Source organism: Taudactylus pleione, unplaced genomic scaffold (genome assembly GCF_031769625.1).
Source record: "Taudactylus pleione unplaced genomic scaffold, aTauple2 ptg000334l, whole genome shotgun sequence".
Classification (NCBI taxonomy): Eukaryota; Metazoa; Chordata; class Amphibia; order Anura; family Myobatrachidae; genus Taudactylus; species Taudactylus pleione.
Genome location: NW_028284735.1, coordinates 4,786,173 through 4,805,321, shown reverse-complemented (window position 1 = coordinate 4,805,321; position 19,149 = coordinate 4,786,173). Strand labels below are relative to the sequence as shown.

Sequence of the window (19,149 nt, the reverse complement as noted above, 5' to 3'; positions counted from 1 at the left end):
CCCACGCCAACTTCCTACTCCTAACCCTCCCTCCCCAGTGCCTAAACCATACCTCTCCCCATGTGTTGGGATATTGACTGTATCCCCTTGGGCACATTTACACCATTTAGAGAGAGGGGCAAAAAAACCCAACTAAAGTGTAAGTTCTCTGTTAAGTCTTTTACTTCGACTACATAGGGGGCACAGGGATGACACTGGAGTATAGCCTGGAGAGGAGAGTCTGGGCGCCAAATAGTTAATGAAATTAACCACAAGACCAAGCTCCGCTCCTCTCTACCATCAGTTTAGTTTGCAAGTCCACGGCAGGAGCGAGGCAGAGGAGAAGGAAGGCCGGCATACATATAGAACCATACACACCATGGAAAGTACAGCTGGAAGGGTCACAAAGGAAACACCCCCTGGCAGACAGGTGCATCAAGGTGGACGACCTGTGCCCCTTATGGAGTAGAAGAAACAGACATAACAGGTAAGAACATAAGTCTTCTTTTCTTCTTTCTCCACTAGGGGACACAGGGATGACACTTGGATATCCCAAAGCTGTCCCCTATGGGCAGGGATGCTCCTAAGCTGCAGTGAGCACAAAACACCCGAAGGGGGCGTCCACGGACACAAAAGTATCGAAATTATAAAACCTGTTAAAGGTATGAGCAGAAGATAACGTGGCAGCCTTACAGAGCTGTTCAGCAAAAGCCCTACAGCGTGCTGCCCAAGAAGTTCCCACTGACCGGGTGGGCCATCACCACGGTAGGGGTAGGAAAGTTCACCAAAGAATAAACCTGGCGAATGGTAGAGTGGAGTCAATGGGCCAAAGTCTGCTTAGTAGCCGGCCAGCCCCTCTTATGAACATCATATAAGACAAACAAAGAATCCAACTTGCAAATTTTCCTGGTCCTTTTGACATAAAGCCGGAGAGCCCTCACCACATCCAAGAAAGCTTCTGACTGAGAAGAATCCGCAGTCTGGAACGCAGGTACCACAATCTCATAATTAATGTGGAAGCGGGATACCACCTTGGGAAGGTAGCCTAGGCGAGTCCACAGCACAGCCCTGTCTGAATAGAAGACAAGGAACGGAGAGCGCCATGATAGGGTGCTCAAATCCGACACCGTCTGGGCCGTCGCGATGGCTAGCAGAAAAACAGTTTTCCATGTGAGCCAGCGCAAATCCAATATCTATCAAATGGAGCTGACTGGAGAGCATGGAAAACTAAAGTCAAGCCCCAGATAGCCACGGGAGACATGAACGGTGGCTGAATATGGAGGACTCCCTGAAAAAAAGTTCTCACTTCCGGGAGCAGAGTTTTCTGTCTCTGGAAGAGAACAGATAAGGCCGAAATCTGGACCTTCAAGGATGAGAGCCAAAGGCCCAAATCCATGCCTGTCTACAGAAAGAAAAGGATAGGGGAATGTCGAAAAGACCTAGGGTTAAGACCCCTAGCGGAACACCAAGAAAAATAGGTAACAAAACCCGGTGATAAACACGTGCCGAAGAAGGCTTCCGAGCCTGCAGCATGGTCCGAACTACCCTTCTGGAAAATCCTTTTGCTCTTAGGATGGATGATTCAAGAGCCACCCGTCAAAGTGAGACAGGCCAGATCTGAATGAAGACATGGGCCCTGGGACAGAAGATCCGGCTGCAGAGGAAGACGCAGTGGGGCATCAACAGAGAGGCCAAGAAGATCTGCATACCACACACGTCGAGTCCAATCCGGTGCCACCAGGATAAAAGTTCCTCCCTCAAGCTTAAACTTGCGGAGAAACAGAGGGATCATTGAAATTGGAGGGAAGACATAAATCAGAGGGAAGGTCCAAGGAACTGTGAGGGCATCCACCAGGAGAGCTTCCGGATCCCTGGTGCGGGAACAGTACGATCATGTCGATGTCCGTTAGGTCCCAATGGTGGACCAGTAGCTTGAAGACGTCTGGATGCAGCGTCCACTCGCCTGTATGAATGTCCTGATAATTTAGGACGTTCGCTTCCTAATTTTGAACTCCCAGAATGAAGACCATGGACAGTGCTGAAAGATGATGTTCCGCCCAGTGCAGAATGCGGCCGACTTCCTGCTCGGCTCCCTGCCTGAGAGTGCCGCACTGGTGGTTGATGTATGCCACCGCTGTGGCATTGTCCGACTATACTTTCACCGGACATCCCTGCAGGAGGTGCTGTGTCTGACATAGAGCCCTGTATACAGCACAAAGATCCAGGATGTTGATGGAAAGCTGGTTCTCCTGACGTGTCCAATGGCCCTGAAAGGGTAGATGACAAGTTACCGCTCCTCACCCCCGAAGTCTTGCATTGGTGGTAAGAAGCACGCAGTCCTGGCTCCAAAAGATGTGGCCCTTGTCAAGATGGGAGCATTGAATCCACCACCATATGGATAGATGCACCTCCTGAGGAAGAATGCGAGTCTGAGCCTTGAAGTTTGGGCAAGACTTGATCCATTGCTCTAGAATGACCCTTTGGAGAGACCGGGAGTGGAATGACTGTACTCCTCCATGTCGAACATTGAGACCACGGATCCCAGAATCTACATGCATGAGTTTATGGACAACTGACGCTGACCAAGAATGGTTCGTATTTTAGCTTGTAAGGTCAAGATCTCGTGAGGAAGGAGGAAGACTCTCTGAGCTCTGGAATACAATAAGGCTCCCAGGTGGAGCATATCCTGGGACGGAGATAGCATGGATTTCCTCCAATTGATTATCCATCCGTGGGACAGTAGGAGCTCCACTGTCAGATGGATGTGGTCTGTGAGAACTTTCGGAGACTAGGCCAAAAGAAGCAAGTCATCCAGGTACGGTAAAAGTCTGACGGCCCTGTGGCGAAAATGTGCTGCCATTACCGCCATAACCTTTGTGAACACACAAGGGGCCGTGGACAGTCCAAAGGGTAAAGCCTGAAACTGACAATGGTTAGTTTGTACTGCAAACCTGAGAAAGTGTTGATAATTGGCTCGTATAGGGATATGCAAATATGCATCCTGGATATCCAACGATGCCATAAAGTCCCCCCGGTTCCACGGCTAGAATGATGGACCAAAGGGACGCCATGCGGAATTTGGGAATCTGGAGGTACTTGTTCAGGTTACAAATTGAGGAAGGAATTAAAGGAGCCACCCGGCTTCTGAACCAGAAACAGATTTGCGTAAAAGCCTAACCCACTCTGGAACGGGGGAACAGGAACAACGACCCCTGAAGCCATGAGTGAGCGAATAGACTCCTCGAGAGCTGCCTCTTCTGGCTGTGTAGGAAGGCCGGTGGATAAGAACCAGAATTTTGGATCTGGGAGATTGCTTTGAGTCCTCCACTAGGAGAGCCTCTAAGTCTATTGGGGACAGATAAAGGAGTAGAGCTTTTGCATGCAGCAGGCCTACGTCTGGGAGCCCAATCCTTATCAAGCATCTGCTGAAACGACGTGGAGACCTGTGCTAACCCCTGAACTGATTGTGCAAAAATCTGCATCCAGAGTGGCGCCGGCATAGGAAGCTAAGGCACAACGACAGTGACAAGGGGCACTGGAACTGCCATACAAACTGTGACATTACCAGTGTTAACTTGGACGCCTAAGCCCATTCCTGACTGGATTCAATGGGTGAAGTCACCTGTTGCAGAGCTGTAAAGCAGCTGACACAAAGGCCATCGTGCTCTGGATCCTGAGGATAAATTACAGTAACAAACGTCTTACATGTGCGCCTTACTGTACCGCCTACCTCCTTGGTAGTCTTATTTCTGGACATTTCTGGATATCCTGAAAGTCGCAGAAACCCCCTTAGTCCAAAATATATAAATGAGGCTCAATCACATTTATACATTTTTTATAAGTGTGCAGCACTGGAGCAACCACCTCCCTGGTAGCAGGGAACACAGAGACACACAAGGTAAACAGTAAAAATATACTCACTTGCATCCAGACCACTCAACGCTGAGAATAAGTGGGCTAATAATGTTAATAATACTCAACTAACCAGCTTATGAATAACAGGCAGGAACCTGCTAATTACATAATATGGCTCAGAGAGTGATATATGGAGGAGACAGAAGCCCAAATGTCTCTCCCTGAGCTTTGCTGAGGCAGGCAATGCATAAAATGGCTGCTCAGCATCTCAGAATAGGTCAAGAGAGGGTAGATTTGAACCTGGGAGGCGCTGTCTGCAGTGAGGAAGCACACCCAGGGTTGGGGAAGGGACTAACAGGAGGAGCCCTGCTTCCCCGTCTGGTGTGGACCACAGGGTATTGGCTAGCACCGCTATTAAGTGGTGTCCCATTCCAGTTACAACCCTGGTAGTCTAGTGAGCGGCGCGGAGACAACTGGTGCCCTCGCAACCAGCACCGGCGGTTGTCTCCTGCACCGCAGTGACTGCGATCGGTGTGCGGTTCCCTGCTACCTGTGAGCCGTCCGGCTCTCCCCACCATCCGGCTGAGGCCTGTGGAGTCGGCGGCCGAAGTCACGGACCCAGTCATCCGTGCTGCAGCCCCAGTACTAGGTTGGTGGAGCAGCGGTGATGTCGTCCTATAGGACGCCCTGCACCGCTTGCTCGAAAAAAGTAATCTAATGGTAGGCTACTAAAAAGCAGCCCCCCTGACAAGGTGCCCACTCCTAGCTGGCACCAAACTACAACTGATGGCCACTGGCCGTGGGCGGGGTATATAGGAGAGGAGCCTGGCCTAGTGGGTCATTTCATTAACTATGTCATGCTTGTGCCCTCTAGTGGAGGAAGAAGAAAAAACAGATGTAGCCTCAAACATTGTCTTTCATGTTTAAAGTGAACTGGAATAATCAAAATGAATATATTATATGGGGTTACAGTACATTGGGCCTGTTTCAAAGGTGGTCGCTAATCCCGTTGCGACTGCATCTTTGTATGCAGGAATACAGAATATTCATTCTAATCCACTGATTGCGTACAAAGATGCACCATCGAACTTCTTAGCAACCCTATGGCTGCTCAGAATGTCCAATATATGACGGGAATGGGAATGGGAGAAAAGAACGCAGCACAGGTAAAAGGAATATGTACACAATTTCAGAAATAAACATGGGATATATGTAAAAATTATTTCTACGGTTTTGATATAAGTGACTGAGGTGCTCCCTAGGAGTAACTGGTTTGTACTGAAAACAAGAAAAGAAAAGAACAACTCCCTAGTTTAGGGCACACTGAGTCATATATTAATGTTAAAAATTTACTTTTATTGTTATATAAATAAAAAATTCATTGGTTGGAACTCTGAAAACAAAACAAGCTATTTAAAAATCCTTGAAAAAGACAGGAAAATATACCATAATATAATATGGAGTATGCTCACACATCTAATAATTGTACATATGAAGATAAATAATTAGGTAATAGTGGAAAGTGCTTTTCAAAGTATTCACTATGTACATACAGACGGCAAAAAATAAAAAAAAAATTAAATCAATATAAACCAAAATATGAAAAAATATATTATGAACAGATCAAAAGTGCTAGTGCAACATAATATATTTGCTATTGGCAAACAGACATTATAACATGTGAAACAATCATGAAAAATTAATAAATATAGTGATATTCAAAAAAGAAAAAAGCAAGCAAAAAACACATAAATAGCAGCAATTTGTAAACAAAGTGCTAGTGCATTGCAATCCATTGTATGTATACCTGAAAGCCGTATGCAACCATATGAAAGAATTAAGCATACAAAATTTGTGAATGCTACATGAATATAATTCCTGAAAAACACAGTCAGGAATGTCAATACCTTCTGACTCTGTATCTAATACCCCTTTTCCACCTAAATTCCGGGTCTGACCCGGAGTTGGAACAAAGTTCCTATCCGGATCAGACCCGGAATTTTGCCGGCACCGACTCGGGATATTCCCGAGTCAGCCCTGCTCACACCGCAGTCGGGTCTGCATAGACCCGGCTTTTGCGGAGTGAAAGTGGTCGCTTGGAGATGACGTCATCTCCAAGCGCCACTGAAGCCGGACCAATCGGCCGGCTAGCAGCGCACTCCAGGTCATCGTGACCCAGAGTGCGCTGTTCTCACAGCAGGGTTTCACGGGCTACGCCGTGTTAAACCCTGCTAGTTACCTGGGTTGGATTGCCGGGTCACTCGACCCGGTGATCCAACACTCTCCCCTTTTACACCAGGGAGCTGCCCGGGTTAACCCTTCAAAAACCCGGGTTTTAGCTCCAGTGTAAAAGGGGAATTAATCACAATTTTAAAGTGAAAACACATAAGATAACATCAAATGCTATTAGTAAATGTGACTATGCCAAGGCGAAAATTTAGTAATATTAAACAATTATCACCATTCAGTAGTTGCATAATATAATGGCAGATAATTGCTATAACACCACGGACATTATAGTTCTAAACTAATATACTATAATAGCATGAGGCGTCCCTCTGCATATACAGTCAGGTGCATAAATATTGGGACATTGACAGAATTTTCATATTTTGGCCTCTATTCACCACCACAATGGCTTTGAAATGAAACAAACAAGATGTGCTTTAACTGCAGACTTTCAGATTTAATTTGAGGGTAATTACATCCAAATCAGGTGAACAGTGTAGGAATTACAACGGTTTCTAGAAATAGACAGTAGTACCTGTGCACTTAGAGGAACAGAGATCTGCTATTTACCAGTCTTGTAATTACCACTGGACTGGAAACGAGAGTCTCTGTTCCAGGGCACAGTGAAGGAACAATAGAGTACTTTCTCTGCTATCAGTGCGGGCAGTACACTCACCCTGTTACCGTAGCATTGCAGGGTTAAAGTGTATAGCTGGCAACTGATGAGAGTCTGATGAGAGTCTCGTGTCTCCTTGAAAAAGCCGTCAGGCGAAATGCGCGTCGGGCCACGTTCTTCAGGGGAGTCTCTGTGTGCACAGGAACTCCTAACACCACGAAAATCAGTTTGCAGCACACATACCCTTTCCCCGCTGTTGTGCTGACAGGTACTTTATTCCTTCTCCTTCACAAGACTCTCATCAGTTGCCGGCTATACACTTTAACCCTACAATGCTACGGTAACAGGGTGAGTGTACTGCCCGCACTGACAGCAGAGAAAGTACTCTATTGTTCCTTCACTGTACCCTGAAGGTTTTTCAGGAATTATATTCATGTAGCATTCACAAATTTTGTATGCTTAATTCTTTCATATGGTTGCATACGGCTTTCAGGTATACATGGATTGCAATGCACTAGCACTTTATTTACAAATTGCTGCTATTTATGTGTTTTTTGCTTGCTTTTTTCTTTTTTGAATATCACTATATTTATAAATTTTTCATGATTGTTTCACATGTTATAATGTCTGTTTGCCAATAGCAAATATATTATGTTGCACTAGCACTTTTGATCAGTTCATAACATATTTTGTCATATTTTGGTTTATATTGATTTAATTTTTTTTGCATTTTTTGCCGTCTGTATGTACATAGTGAATACTTTGAAAAGCACTTTCCACTATTACCTAATTATTTATCTTCATATGTACAATTATTAGATGTGTGAGCAAACTCCATATTATATGATGGTATATTTTTCTGTCTTTTTCAAGGATTTTTAAATAGCTTGTTTCGTTTTCAGAGTTCCAACCAATGAATTTTTTATTTATATAACAATAAAAGTTAATTTTTAACATTAATATATGACTCAGTGTGCCCTAAACTAGGGAGTTGTTCTTTTCTTTTCTTGTTTTCAGTACAAACCAGTTACTCCTAGGGAGCACCTCAGTCACTTATATCAAAACCGTAGAAATAATTTTTACATATATCCCATGTTTATTTCTGTTGTGTACATATTCCTTTTACCTGTGCTGCGTTCTTTTCTCCCATTCCCATTCCCTTCATATATTGGACATTCTGAGCAGCCACAGGGTTGCTAAGAAGTTCGATGGTGCATCTTTGTACGCAATCAGTGGATTAGAATGAATATTCTGTATTCCTGCATACAAAGATGCAGTCGCAACGGGATTAGCGACCACCTTTGAAACAGGCCCAGAATGTCCGTCAGAAATTAGTCGCCAGGGCCAGTGAACTGGCACACAAGGTTGTGATATTCCAACAAAATGCTCGCTACACGCCCATGTTTGACAAACCATCCCCCGTTACCTCCCATAAATGCACACTACATGTGAATTACTCTGCGTCCAAATACTCACTAAGCCCGCTGTCAGTAACCCATTGCAATGCATGTGCAGAGCGACTCAGATGCACGCTCAGTTAAAAAAACATAGGAATAGCGTCCACCACTAAATCATGCCCTTTGGTTATTAAATAAGCATTTATACGCTCAATGTAATTATTTCAGTGCATATTGGGACCTATTTTCTACTAATTTCAGTTGTAACTGCCAGTAAATTTGGATGAAAAGAAGAGAAACAACAACTCGTCAAAATGTTTTTTTTTTTCCATAAAATTAAGATATGCAGAATAGTTTGATTAGGAGTTAATTTACCAATGAGAATATTGCAGAATGGTGGAGTTTGTCAGAGCTATACTGCTGAGTATGTCACCTACTTCTCATTTAAACTGGATTTAGGGCCTGATTCAGGTTTGTTCGCAAGGCTGTGTTCGCACGCACCCCGCTCGCTGCGAAAATATGCTAATGAATGCAATCGCACGGCAACCGCAGCACTATACCAAGACGCCCATCACTGTATAAAGTCTGCCCACTTCCCATGATATGCATCTCGAAGTTAGCAAAAGATCGGTACCATCGAGTAACATCGGAACCATCCACGCAGTTGTGGTTGACCTGACCCTACCGCAGAAAATGCTAAACTTCCTCTCGCCATCTAGACTTCTGCAAGCGTATGCTATCGCAGCGGCCTAATTATGCACGCCCTGTAACGGCGTTTAAACGCCCAGACACGCCTGCGTTTCTCTGACTACTACCCGTCACCACCCTCAAACGGTCACTTCCTGTCAATCACAATGTGAAGACTCATGCTGCTCACTGCGATCGCTTCACGTTCGCTGTGGCCGGTTCGTGCACATGCACTGCATCTTATACGCATGCCCAGAATGCAAACATCGGATGGCTGCATGCGAACGCAGCCTTGCGAATAAACCTGAATCAGACCTTTAGGTTAGCAACTATCGATGGTTTGCAACTGATGGTCGATGGTTCTGCTATCAATGGCAAAGGTCCACTTGTTCTCTGCTATCAATGGCAGAGATGCAGCCATGTTTTTTTTCCAGCACAGGGGACACAGAGCATAGCCCTGCCTCATTGCGCTACTTAACCTCACCCCCCTACCCTATTTGGCCCGCCATTTCCCATGATATGCCTATTGATAGTTCAAACCATCAATGGTCTTTCGTTGATGGTTTCATACATCGATGGGGAATGTTTTGACGGCCATCCCTTGAATTGACATAAAAAGATAAACAAGCATGTTGTGAAAAAAATAACCAAACATATGGTGCGTACACACGGTACGATTAAAATGGATGATATGAAGGATAACGATATCGATCATATCGTTAGTGTTCATATCGTGCATTTTTCACCCACCAATGACCTGCGATGCGTGGGTACGTATGGTCGATATCGACCATCGCCCATGCATGCAGGCCAACCTGGTCGATATCGACCAGGTTACTATAGGGACCCATGAACGTTGATCGTGGGTCATTATAGTCATTGGTGGTTACATGGGGGGTCATTCAGAGACGGTCGCAAGCGATGAGCGCTTGCAACCGACTCGATGTTGCCCCACTGGGCATGCGCACAATGGAGCCGGCTCCGTTGTGCGCATGCGCGAGACCCGGCTAGCGACGGACGCTCCGTCGCCAGGGGTCTCGCAGCAGATGGGGCGAGCTGTCGATGGTGAGTGACAGCTCGCCCCGTTAGTGAGGTGGGCAGGGTACATGCCTGCCCAAACGGAGGCGTTCCCGCCGGAACGCTTGCCGTTTGGGGGCGGCCCCACTGACATCATTGCTGATGTCAGTGGGGAGCTTCCTGCTCGATCAGCTTAGCGATTGACAAGGAGGCGGTCGTTCAGGATGCAAGCAGCCGCCCTGATTCAGTGCGACCGCTTGCAACTAACTGAATGAGGTCCTTGGTGTGCTGGATGATTGATATTGATCATCCAGCACACCTGGGAGATTGAACGATATCCTGTCTGTACACACCAATACAGTACAGTAGCTGTTTACTTAGGAAATAATAATACCTAGTAGCAAATGTACATTAATAGGATAAAACTTCAATAACAATGGCAGCATTCATAACATATAGCAACATATTATATATATATATAGATGAAAAATGGATTAAACATTTGAAACGTTGGCAATAAATACCAAATGTGGTGATGTTTGAATGAGAAAGCCGAGGAGTGCCGCCCGCTGTTTTGGAGTTTGGATTTGGAGGTGATTTACTTCCCGGGGAGGGCACCCAGGTATTTATGTTTTCCGGAGTGCCGGTCTAAACAAAGCACCTATATATATATATATATATATATGAGAAGAAAAGATATTCAACTACTGTGGACATGAACGACTATCCCTCTGTTGACTTACACAGGTGATCCTGTAAGACATCCACCTCTAGAGTTGCTTTCCGGTATTGTTCTTCCACCGATCCTGAGAACATTAATATTTGTTTACATAACAGAGGCAACAAGGTGTAATAGATTAATACACACAAGCTTGCATATGCACATTTCTGATGCAATATATTGTTTTGTAAATATTTACAGTGTTTATATATTCTTGTTCACTTTTTCATATGTTGTTCAAGTAGTATCGCTATTCACGTTTCCCATTATAGCTATAAAGTAAGAAATTGTCAACAATATTTATTGGGACAAAAAAGATTAAATAAAGGCGCATGCAGTGGAAAAAGGACATTTTTTTTTAGAAACGGATTTATGTTTAGACTCACAATTAAGATTAATTTTAAATACTTTTATTTTAAGACCCAGAGGGGGATAATTAATCCCATTTCACTTCAGACGTGCATGAGATTAGTTCAGAATCATGTAACAAGAAACATAAGAACAGCTCACCTTCAATTTTAGCTAAAGCACTTGTGGATTCTGTCAGTCATAACAGGGTCTGATTCTGGATGCCCTAGCCTGATATACAGGTAGCCCCCTCCAGGGTTGAACTGGCCCACAGGGGTACAGGGGAAATCCCCGGTGGGCCATAAGGGTGTAGTAGGTATTACCGCCGGTCGCATGGCCGACAGTCCAATTCCTGACAGCGGCAGCCCGGCAAGGGTGAAGATCCCAATCGTTAAGGTAAGTATCGCTAACCCTATTTTCCCCCCTAACCCTCCCTTAGGGGTGTCTAACCCTAACCTCCCCTCCAAGTGCCTAACTCTAACCCCCCTCTAAGTGCCTAAACCCAACCCGCCCTTTCCCGCAGCCTAACCCTAAGACTCCCGGGGGGGTGTCTAACCTTAACCTCCCTCGGGGGTGCGTAACTCTAACCCCCCCTTTCCCTAGCCTAAACCTAACCCTCCCGGGGGGGTGCCTAACCCTAAGTCCCACCCGGGAGCCCTAAAACCTAACCCTCCTCCCCCACGGCTGTCCGTGCTTGGCTTACCTTCGTTCGGTATGCCGTGCGTCAAGCTCCCGGCGTAGGTCTGATGACAGGTGTCGAGTTTTCAAAGCCTTTCATTAGTACCTTGCCGGGATTAGAGAGTCTGGAAGCCAGTGGTCGGCATTTAGCCTGTCGGCTTCCTGACAACATCCCAGCCCCAATGCCTGAGGGCTCCACCCCATCCACTAGTGGTCAGGGTTTAGTCTGTGCATACTGCATTCCCAGGATTATGGTGTATTCACTACAATACATTGTTGTTATCAATCTGGTACATTATCAGAAATCAGCATTTACTTTGAGGACTGGTCACACCCCTTTAGCATGGGCCCCAACCACTGCATTCCCCCGATGGACCCTTCATGCCCCAGTCCGACACTGGTCCCCTCCCATACACGCACGCACACTCACAAACGTACACACACACCCTTTATCTGCTTAGACAAGAGACATTGGCCCTCATTCAGAGCCGCTCGTTAACAGCAGTACGCTCGTTGCGTTCCGATGTTGACTAACTGCGCATGCGTCGGTGTAACACTGCGCATGTGCGTACGGCAGATTGCAAGCTTTTTTTGTCTCGTTCGTCAAATAGCGTACAGGAAGTGACATGTCAAATGTGATTGACAGAACAGGGCGTTTTTGGGTGTTGACGGGGGTGGAGATGGAAAAACGCAGGCGTGGCGAGGCGTTTTTGGGGCGTACATACATTATCAGATGCGAACATCAAATGTGTTCGTACCAACTCATACGTCACTGGATGATCCTCTTTCCCTTCAAAATGCTCGCACAGCTTAGGGTCTGGATTACTTGACCACATTGGCGATGGCCTTCTCCTCCGTCCCGGCACTCCACGATGTAGCATCGATTAATCACGGCTTGTCAGAAAATCAATTAGTGTTGGATTGAAAACCGGCTTGGTATGTGTTTTGAAATCAGTTTTTTGGGTTAGCACAAAACCGTACACAGGTGGAAATCATAGCTGCTAATGTCAGGATTACACAATCAATTTGCGTACATTTGTGGGGGTTTATTTTGGGGTTAATTTTTGGTTTTTGGCCTATTGTAACAATAATGTCATCATGTTTGTGTTTTTTTGGCCATTTTGCTTTTGCCTGGTGAATAAATGTTGTTGTTGCACGTTTTTGCCTTGTGGGAGAGGATTAAATGTAAACAATAATGTCAGAATACAAAGTCGTACATTTTTTGCAAATTTATTGCTATAAAAAAACAATTTCATACACATATTTTACACAAACATTTTTTGCAGTGTTCATTCCAAAATATTTAATAATTGTGCAAACATAAAAGTTTTTGGAAACGTAAAGCTAAAAATTAAAAACAATTCACAAGAAAGGAGAGGGAAGTTTTGGCCAGAAAGGAATATGAGGCAAGCACAGAAGGAGTGTGGGAAAAGTAGTCAGTGCTGTCAACGTTTTTTCCCCCGTTTGGCTGGGGGAGGGAGGGCGCCAGACCGGGTCCGGGATGTCATCGGGCTGGCCTGTCCAGAGGCAGATGTTGTGGCCTCTGGACTAGGCACAGGGCTAGGCACATTTGGAGGATTGGCTGATGTTGTGCCAGAGGTGGAGGATCCTGATGTTCCGGCAGGAAGGGAGGTCGGCTCCACCATGTGCTGGCGAACGAGCTGCTCCAGGGCATTGGCGATGCGGATGTTGGCCCTGGTATTTTCCGCCAGGGCCTGACCAATGGTCACGTTGGCCGCAGCATTTTGCTCCAGGGCCTCAGCCACCCGTACCAGACTGGTGTCCATCCTCTGCAGAATCTCCGTATGGAAATCCGATTTAAAATTGAGTTCTGTGAGGAGGGACACTGCCTGCGAGGGGGATTGCCCTGGACTGGCTTCTGCAGGGTCCTCAGCCGGATGTACTGGTTCCTCCCCTGCAGAGCCAGCAGAAATTCTGTGGCCAAGGCTCCCCTCTGGAGCAGACTCATCCGCCTGTGTCTCTGTTGGAAAAATGAGAAAAGACTCACATTAGAATCTACATATTGGCCCAATAACATTTCAGAGTTGGTGACATCACAATATTTACCTTGGACAACATGAGGAGCCGCAAAGTCTGGCATGTCCGTATCCATGTTGGACACGCCAAACACCTCCACAGCCTGCACACACCCCTGTGCCAGCTCTTCTAAATCATTCAACTCCAATGACACAGGGGTGGGACCCCCACCTGTCCCCCTTGCATGCCTAGCCCTGTCAGCCATTTTTTGTTTCAGGCAATATTTGAAGTCTTGCCATCTGTTGGTGAAAAAGTAGCCATTATTAATGCATTCTTTCCCCCAGTTTTTGTGGGTGGTCAAGTTTTAACTTACCGCCGTTTGACATCCCGGGCTAGACGGACAAAATCACCCACCCTATTGAACGCAACGGCTACCTCCTCCCACATTCTCCACTTCTGGCTTGCACTCATATTCCTGTCTGCCTGTGGCAGGATGTCCACACACTTCTGAACCAAAACCTCCATCTCCTTTCTTGTGAATTGTGGCTGCCTTTTCTTTTTGGCAGCTTTGCCCGGAATACTGGGCCCAGCAGCCTCTTCCATGTCATCCTCCTCACCTATTTGTTTAAATGTTGAGAATTGTAAACTTCACAACTTGCACTATATTATGTTTCAAAATAATTATTGTTTCCAAATGCCTGAAATACTTACCGCCAGACTGTTGCCCATTGTTTCCCTGGTCTGTAGCCATGTCTTAGCTCAAAACAAGAAATACACCAGAATTTTTGGTTTGGCTCGTGACGTATTTATACTAGGGGTGAGCGGGTTCGGATTTCTGAAATCCGAACCCCCCCGAGCCCCCCCGATCCGAGTCCGATCCGAGTCAGGCTCGACTTTTCCCGCCTGACTCGGATCTGACATCGAGGCAAAACGTCATCATCCCGCCTTCCGAGTCTCGCGGGTTTTGGATCCTATATAAGGTACCCGCGTCGGCGCCATTTTCTCACTCGGCTGTGGACAGTGAAGAGGGAGGGTGGGAGTTAGTGCTGTGTAGTGTAGTGTAGTGTAGTGCTGCTGTTGTCCACTACTTCAAAGTCCATAGGGGCTGGCTGTGTTGTGCTGTGCTGCTGTTGTTAATAGGGGCTGTGTCCACTACTTCAAAGTCCATAGGGGCTGGCTGGACTGTGTTGTGCAGTCAGTTCCAAAGTCCTGTGCAGTGTCCCAGTCCTAAAGGGGTGCTGTAGTGTTGTCCAGGGGGTGCTCTGTCCATCAGGGGTGCTCCCCCCAAGTGCTAAAAAAATAATATATTTTCTGTGTTTGTGAATTGTGTGCGCAGTAGCCGCACGTGCATCAACAAAGTAGTGCCAAGCGTGCGCCTGTGTCATAAGTAAAGGGCCGGCTGGCTTGACCGTTAAGGGTGCTGTAACCCCCGAAAGTACACTCCAGTCCAAACCAAAAAAAAAATTATTTTCTGTGTTTGTGAATTGTGTGCGCAGTAGCCGCACGTGCATCAACAAAGTAGTGCCAAGCGTGCGCCTGTGTCATAAGTAAAGGGCCGGCTGGCTTGACCGTTAAGGGTGCTGTAACCCCCGAAAGTACACTCCAGTCCAAACCTAAAAAAAAATTATTTTCTGTGTTTGTGAATTGTGTGCGCAGTAGCCGCACGTGCATCAACAAAGTAGTGCCAAGCGTGCGCCTGTGTCATAAGTAAAGGGCCGGCTGGCTTGACCGTTAAAGGGTGCTGTAACCCCCGAAAGTACACTCCAGTCCAAACCAAAAAAAAATTATTTTCTGTGTTTGTGAATTGTGTGCGCAGTAGCCGCACGTGCATCAACAAAGTAGTGCCAAGCGTGCGCCTGTGTCATAAGTAAAGGGCCGGCTGGCTTGACCGTTAAGGGTGCTGTAACCCCCGAAAGTACACTCCAGTCCAAACCTAAAAAAAAATTATTTTCTGTGTTTGTGAATTGTGTGCGCAGTAGCCGCACGTGCATCAACAAAGTAGTGCCAAGAGTGCCCCTGTGTCATAAGTAAAGGGCCGGCTGGCTTGACCGTTAAAGGGTGCTGTAACCCCCGAAAGTACACTCCAGTCCAAACCAAAAAAAAATTATTTTCTGTGTTTGTGAATTGTGTGCGCAGTAGCCGCACGTGCATCAACAAAGTAGTGCCAAGCGTGCGCCTGTGTCATAAGTAAAGGGCCGGCTGGCTTGACCGTTAAAGGGTGCTGTAACCCCTGAAAGTACACTCCAGTCCAAACCAAAAAAAAATTATTTTCTGTGTTTGTGAATTGTGTGCGCAGTAGCCGCACGTGCATCAACAAAGTAGTGTCAAGCGTTCGCCTGTGTCATAAGTAAAGGGCCGGCTGGCTTGACCGTTAAGGGTGCTGTAACCCCCGAAAGTACACTCCAGTCCAAACCAAAAAAAAAATTATTTTCTGTGTTTGTGAATTGTGTGCGCAGTAGCCGCACGTGCATCAACAAAGTAGTGCCAAGCGTGCGCCTGTGTCATAAGTAAAGGGCCGGCTGGCTTGACCGTTAAGGGTGCTGTAACCCCCGAAAGTACACTCCAGTCCAAACCAAAAAAAAAATTATTTTCTGTGTTTGTGAATTGTGTGCGCAGTAGCCGCACGTGCATCAACAAAGTAGTGCCAAGCGTGCGCCTGTGTCATAAGTAAAGGGCCGGCTGGCTTGACCGTTAAGGGTGCTGTAACCCCCGAAAGTACACTCCAGTCCAAACCTAAAAAAAAATTATTTTCTGTGTTTGTGAATTGTGTGCGCAGTAGCCGCACGTGCATCAACAAAGTAGTGCCAAGCGTGCGCCTGTGTCATAAGTAAAGGGCCGGCTGGCTTGACCGTTAAAGGGTGCTGTAACCCCCGAAAGTACACTCCAGTCCAAACCAAAAAAAAATTATTTTCTGTGGTTGTGAATTGTGTGCGCAGTAGCCGCACGTGCATCAACAAAGTAGTGCCAAGCGTGCGCCTGTGTCATAAGTAAAGGGCCGGCTGGCTTGACCGTTAAGGGTGCTGTAACCCCCGAAAGTACACTCCAGTCCAAACCTAAAAAAAAATTATTTTCTGTGTTTGTGAATTGTGTGCGCAGTAGCCGCACGTGCATCAACAAAGTAGTGCCAAGAGTGCGCCTGTGTCATAAGTAAAGGGCCGGCTGGCTTGACCGTTAAAGGGTGCTGTAACCCCCGAAAGTACACTCCAGTCCAAACCAAAAAAAAATTATTTTCTGTGTTTGTGAATTGTGTGCGCAGTAGCCGCACGTGCATCAACAAAGTAGTGCCAAGCGTGCGCCTGTGTCATAAGTAAAGGGCCGGCTGGCTTGACCGTTAAAGGGTGCTGTAACCCCTGAAAGTACACTCCAGTCCAAACCAAAAAAAAATTATTTTCTGTGTTTGTGAATTGTGTGCGCAGTAGCCGCACGTGCATCAACAAAGTAGTGCCAAGCGTGCGCCTGTGTCATAAGTAAAGGGCCGGCTGGCTTGACCGTTAAGGGTGCTGTAACTCCCGAAAGTACACTCCAGTCCAAACCAAAAAAAAAATTATTTTCTGTGTTTGTGAATTGTGTGCGCAGTAGCCGCACGTGCATCAACAAAGTAGTGCCAAGCGTGCGCCTGTGTCATAAGTAAAGGGCCGGCTGGCTTGACCGTTAAGGGTGCTGTAACCCCCGAAAGTACACTCCAGTCCAAACCAAAAAAAAATTATTTTCTGTGTTTGTGAATTGTGTGCGCAGTAGCCGCACGTGCATCAACAAAGTAGTGCCAAGCGTGCGCCTGTGTCATAAGTAAAGGGCCGGCTGGCTTGACCGTTAAAGGGTGCTGTAACCCCCAAAGTACACTCCAGTCCAAACCAAAAAAAAATTATTTTCTGTGTTTGTGAATTGTGTGCGCAGTAGCCGCACGTGCATCAACAAAGTAGTGCCAAGAGTGCGCCTGTGTCATAAGTAAAGGGCCGGCTGGCTTGACCGTTAAAGGGTGCTGTAACCCACAAAGTACACTCCAGTCCGAACCAAAAAAAAATTTATTTTCTGTGTTTAGCCGCACGTATATATCAAATCGATATAACATAAATGGAGGACCAAACTTTCTCCGATAAAAATAAAATAGAGAAAGATCAAGAACCACTTCCTCCTAGTGCTGAAGCTGCTGCCACTAGTCATGACATAGACGATAACATGCCATCAACGTCGTCTGCCAAGGCCGATGCCCAATGTCATAGTAGAGGGCACATACAATCCCAAATGGCAAAGTTCAGGAAAATGACCTTGAAAAAGACATTTAAATCAGCTGAAGAGAAACGTAAACTTGCCAATATGCCATTTACGACACGGAGTGGCAAGGAACGGCTAAGGTCGATCCCTAGTATGTTCATGACTAGTGGTTCAGCTTCACATGACGATGGAAGCACTCCTCCCACTAAAAAAATCAAAAGAGTTAAGCTGGCAAAAGCACAGCGAAGAACTGTGCTTTCTAAGAAGATATCACAAATCCCCAAAGAGAGTCCAAGTGTGGTGGTGGTTGCGATGCCTGACCTTCCCAGCACTGGACGGGAAGAGGTGGCTCTTTCCACCATTTGCACGCCCCCTGCAAGTGCTGAAAGGAGCACCCACAGTCCACTTGCTGATATGCAAATTGAAGATGTCACTGTTGAAGTACAACAGGATGAGGATACTGGTGTAGCTGGCGCTGAGGAGGAAGTTGGCGAGGAGGATTCTGATGGTGATGTGGTTTGTTTAAATCAGGCTCCGGGGGAGACAGTTGTTGTCCGTGGGATGAAAAAGCCCATCACGGTCATGCCTGGGCAGAAGACCAAACATTCCACCTCTTTGGTCTGGCAATATTTCTATCCAAATCCGGACAACAACTGTCTTGCCATATGTACCATATGTAAAGGTGAAATAAGTAGGGGTAGGGACGTCAACCACCTAGGAACATCCTCCCTTATACGGCACCTGCAGCGCGTTCATAAAAAGTTACTGTCAAGTTCAGAAACTTTGGCTCAGACCGTAAGCAGTCCAGGGACACCTAAATCCCGTTGTCCTGTTGTATCCAAGCGCCTGCAAACCACACCGTCAACTCCCTCCTCGTCAATTTCCTCCTTAGTCAGGATCGGAAGTAGTCCTGCAGGCCATATCACTGGCATGACTGACTCTCCTATCCGGGATTCCTCCGGAGGATCCTGCATTGCTACGCCTACTGCTGCCGCTAATGCTGTTGCTGCTGCTGCTGGGAGTCGTTCATCATCCCAGAGAGGAAGTAGGAACACCACTACTTTTACTAAACAATTGACCCTCCAACAGTCCTTAGCGAGGAGGATGAAGTACGACAGCAGTCATCCTGAAGCAAAACGTATAACTGAGGCCTTGACTGCTATGTTGGTGTTAGACGTGCGTCCGGTATCCGCCATTAGTGCAGTGGGATTTAGACAATTGATGGAGGTAGTGTGTCCCCGGTTCCAAATCCCGTCTAGATTCCACTTCACTAGGCAGGCGATACCGAGACTGTACAGAAACGTCAGAAAAAGTGTCCTCAGTGTCCTGAAAAATGCCGTTGTACACAATGTCCACTTAACCACGGACATGTGGACAAGTGGAACAGGGCAGACTAAGGACTATATGACTGTGACAGCCCACTGGGTAGATGT

General features: G+C 46.5%; 1 protein-coding gene across 2 annotated transcripts in view; it reads right to left on the bottom strand.

Annotated features, from left to right (window-relative positions):
- DRC12 (dynein regulatory complex subunit 12 homolog) overlaps window positions 1–19,149 on the bottom strand; it is a 136,058-nt gene that overhangs the window by 88,762 nt on the left and 28,147 nt on the right. For both annotated transcript variants that reach the window (XM_088443802.1, XM_088443803.1), the window contains exon 3: window positions 10,524–10,586. In XM_088443802.1, coding sequence (XP_088299928.1) covers window positions 10,524–10,586 — 63 coding nt within the window. The remainder of the gene's footprint in view (window positions 1–10,523; window positions 10,587–19,149) is intronic.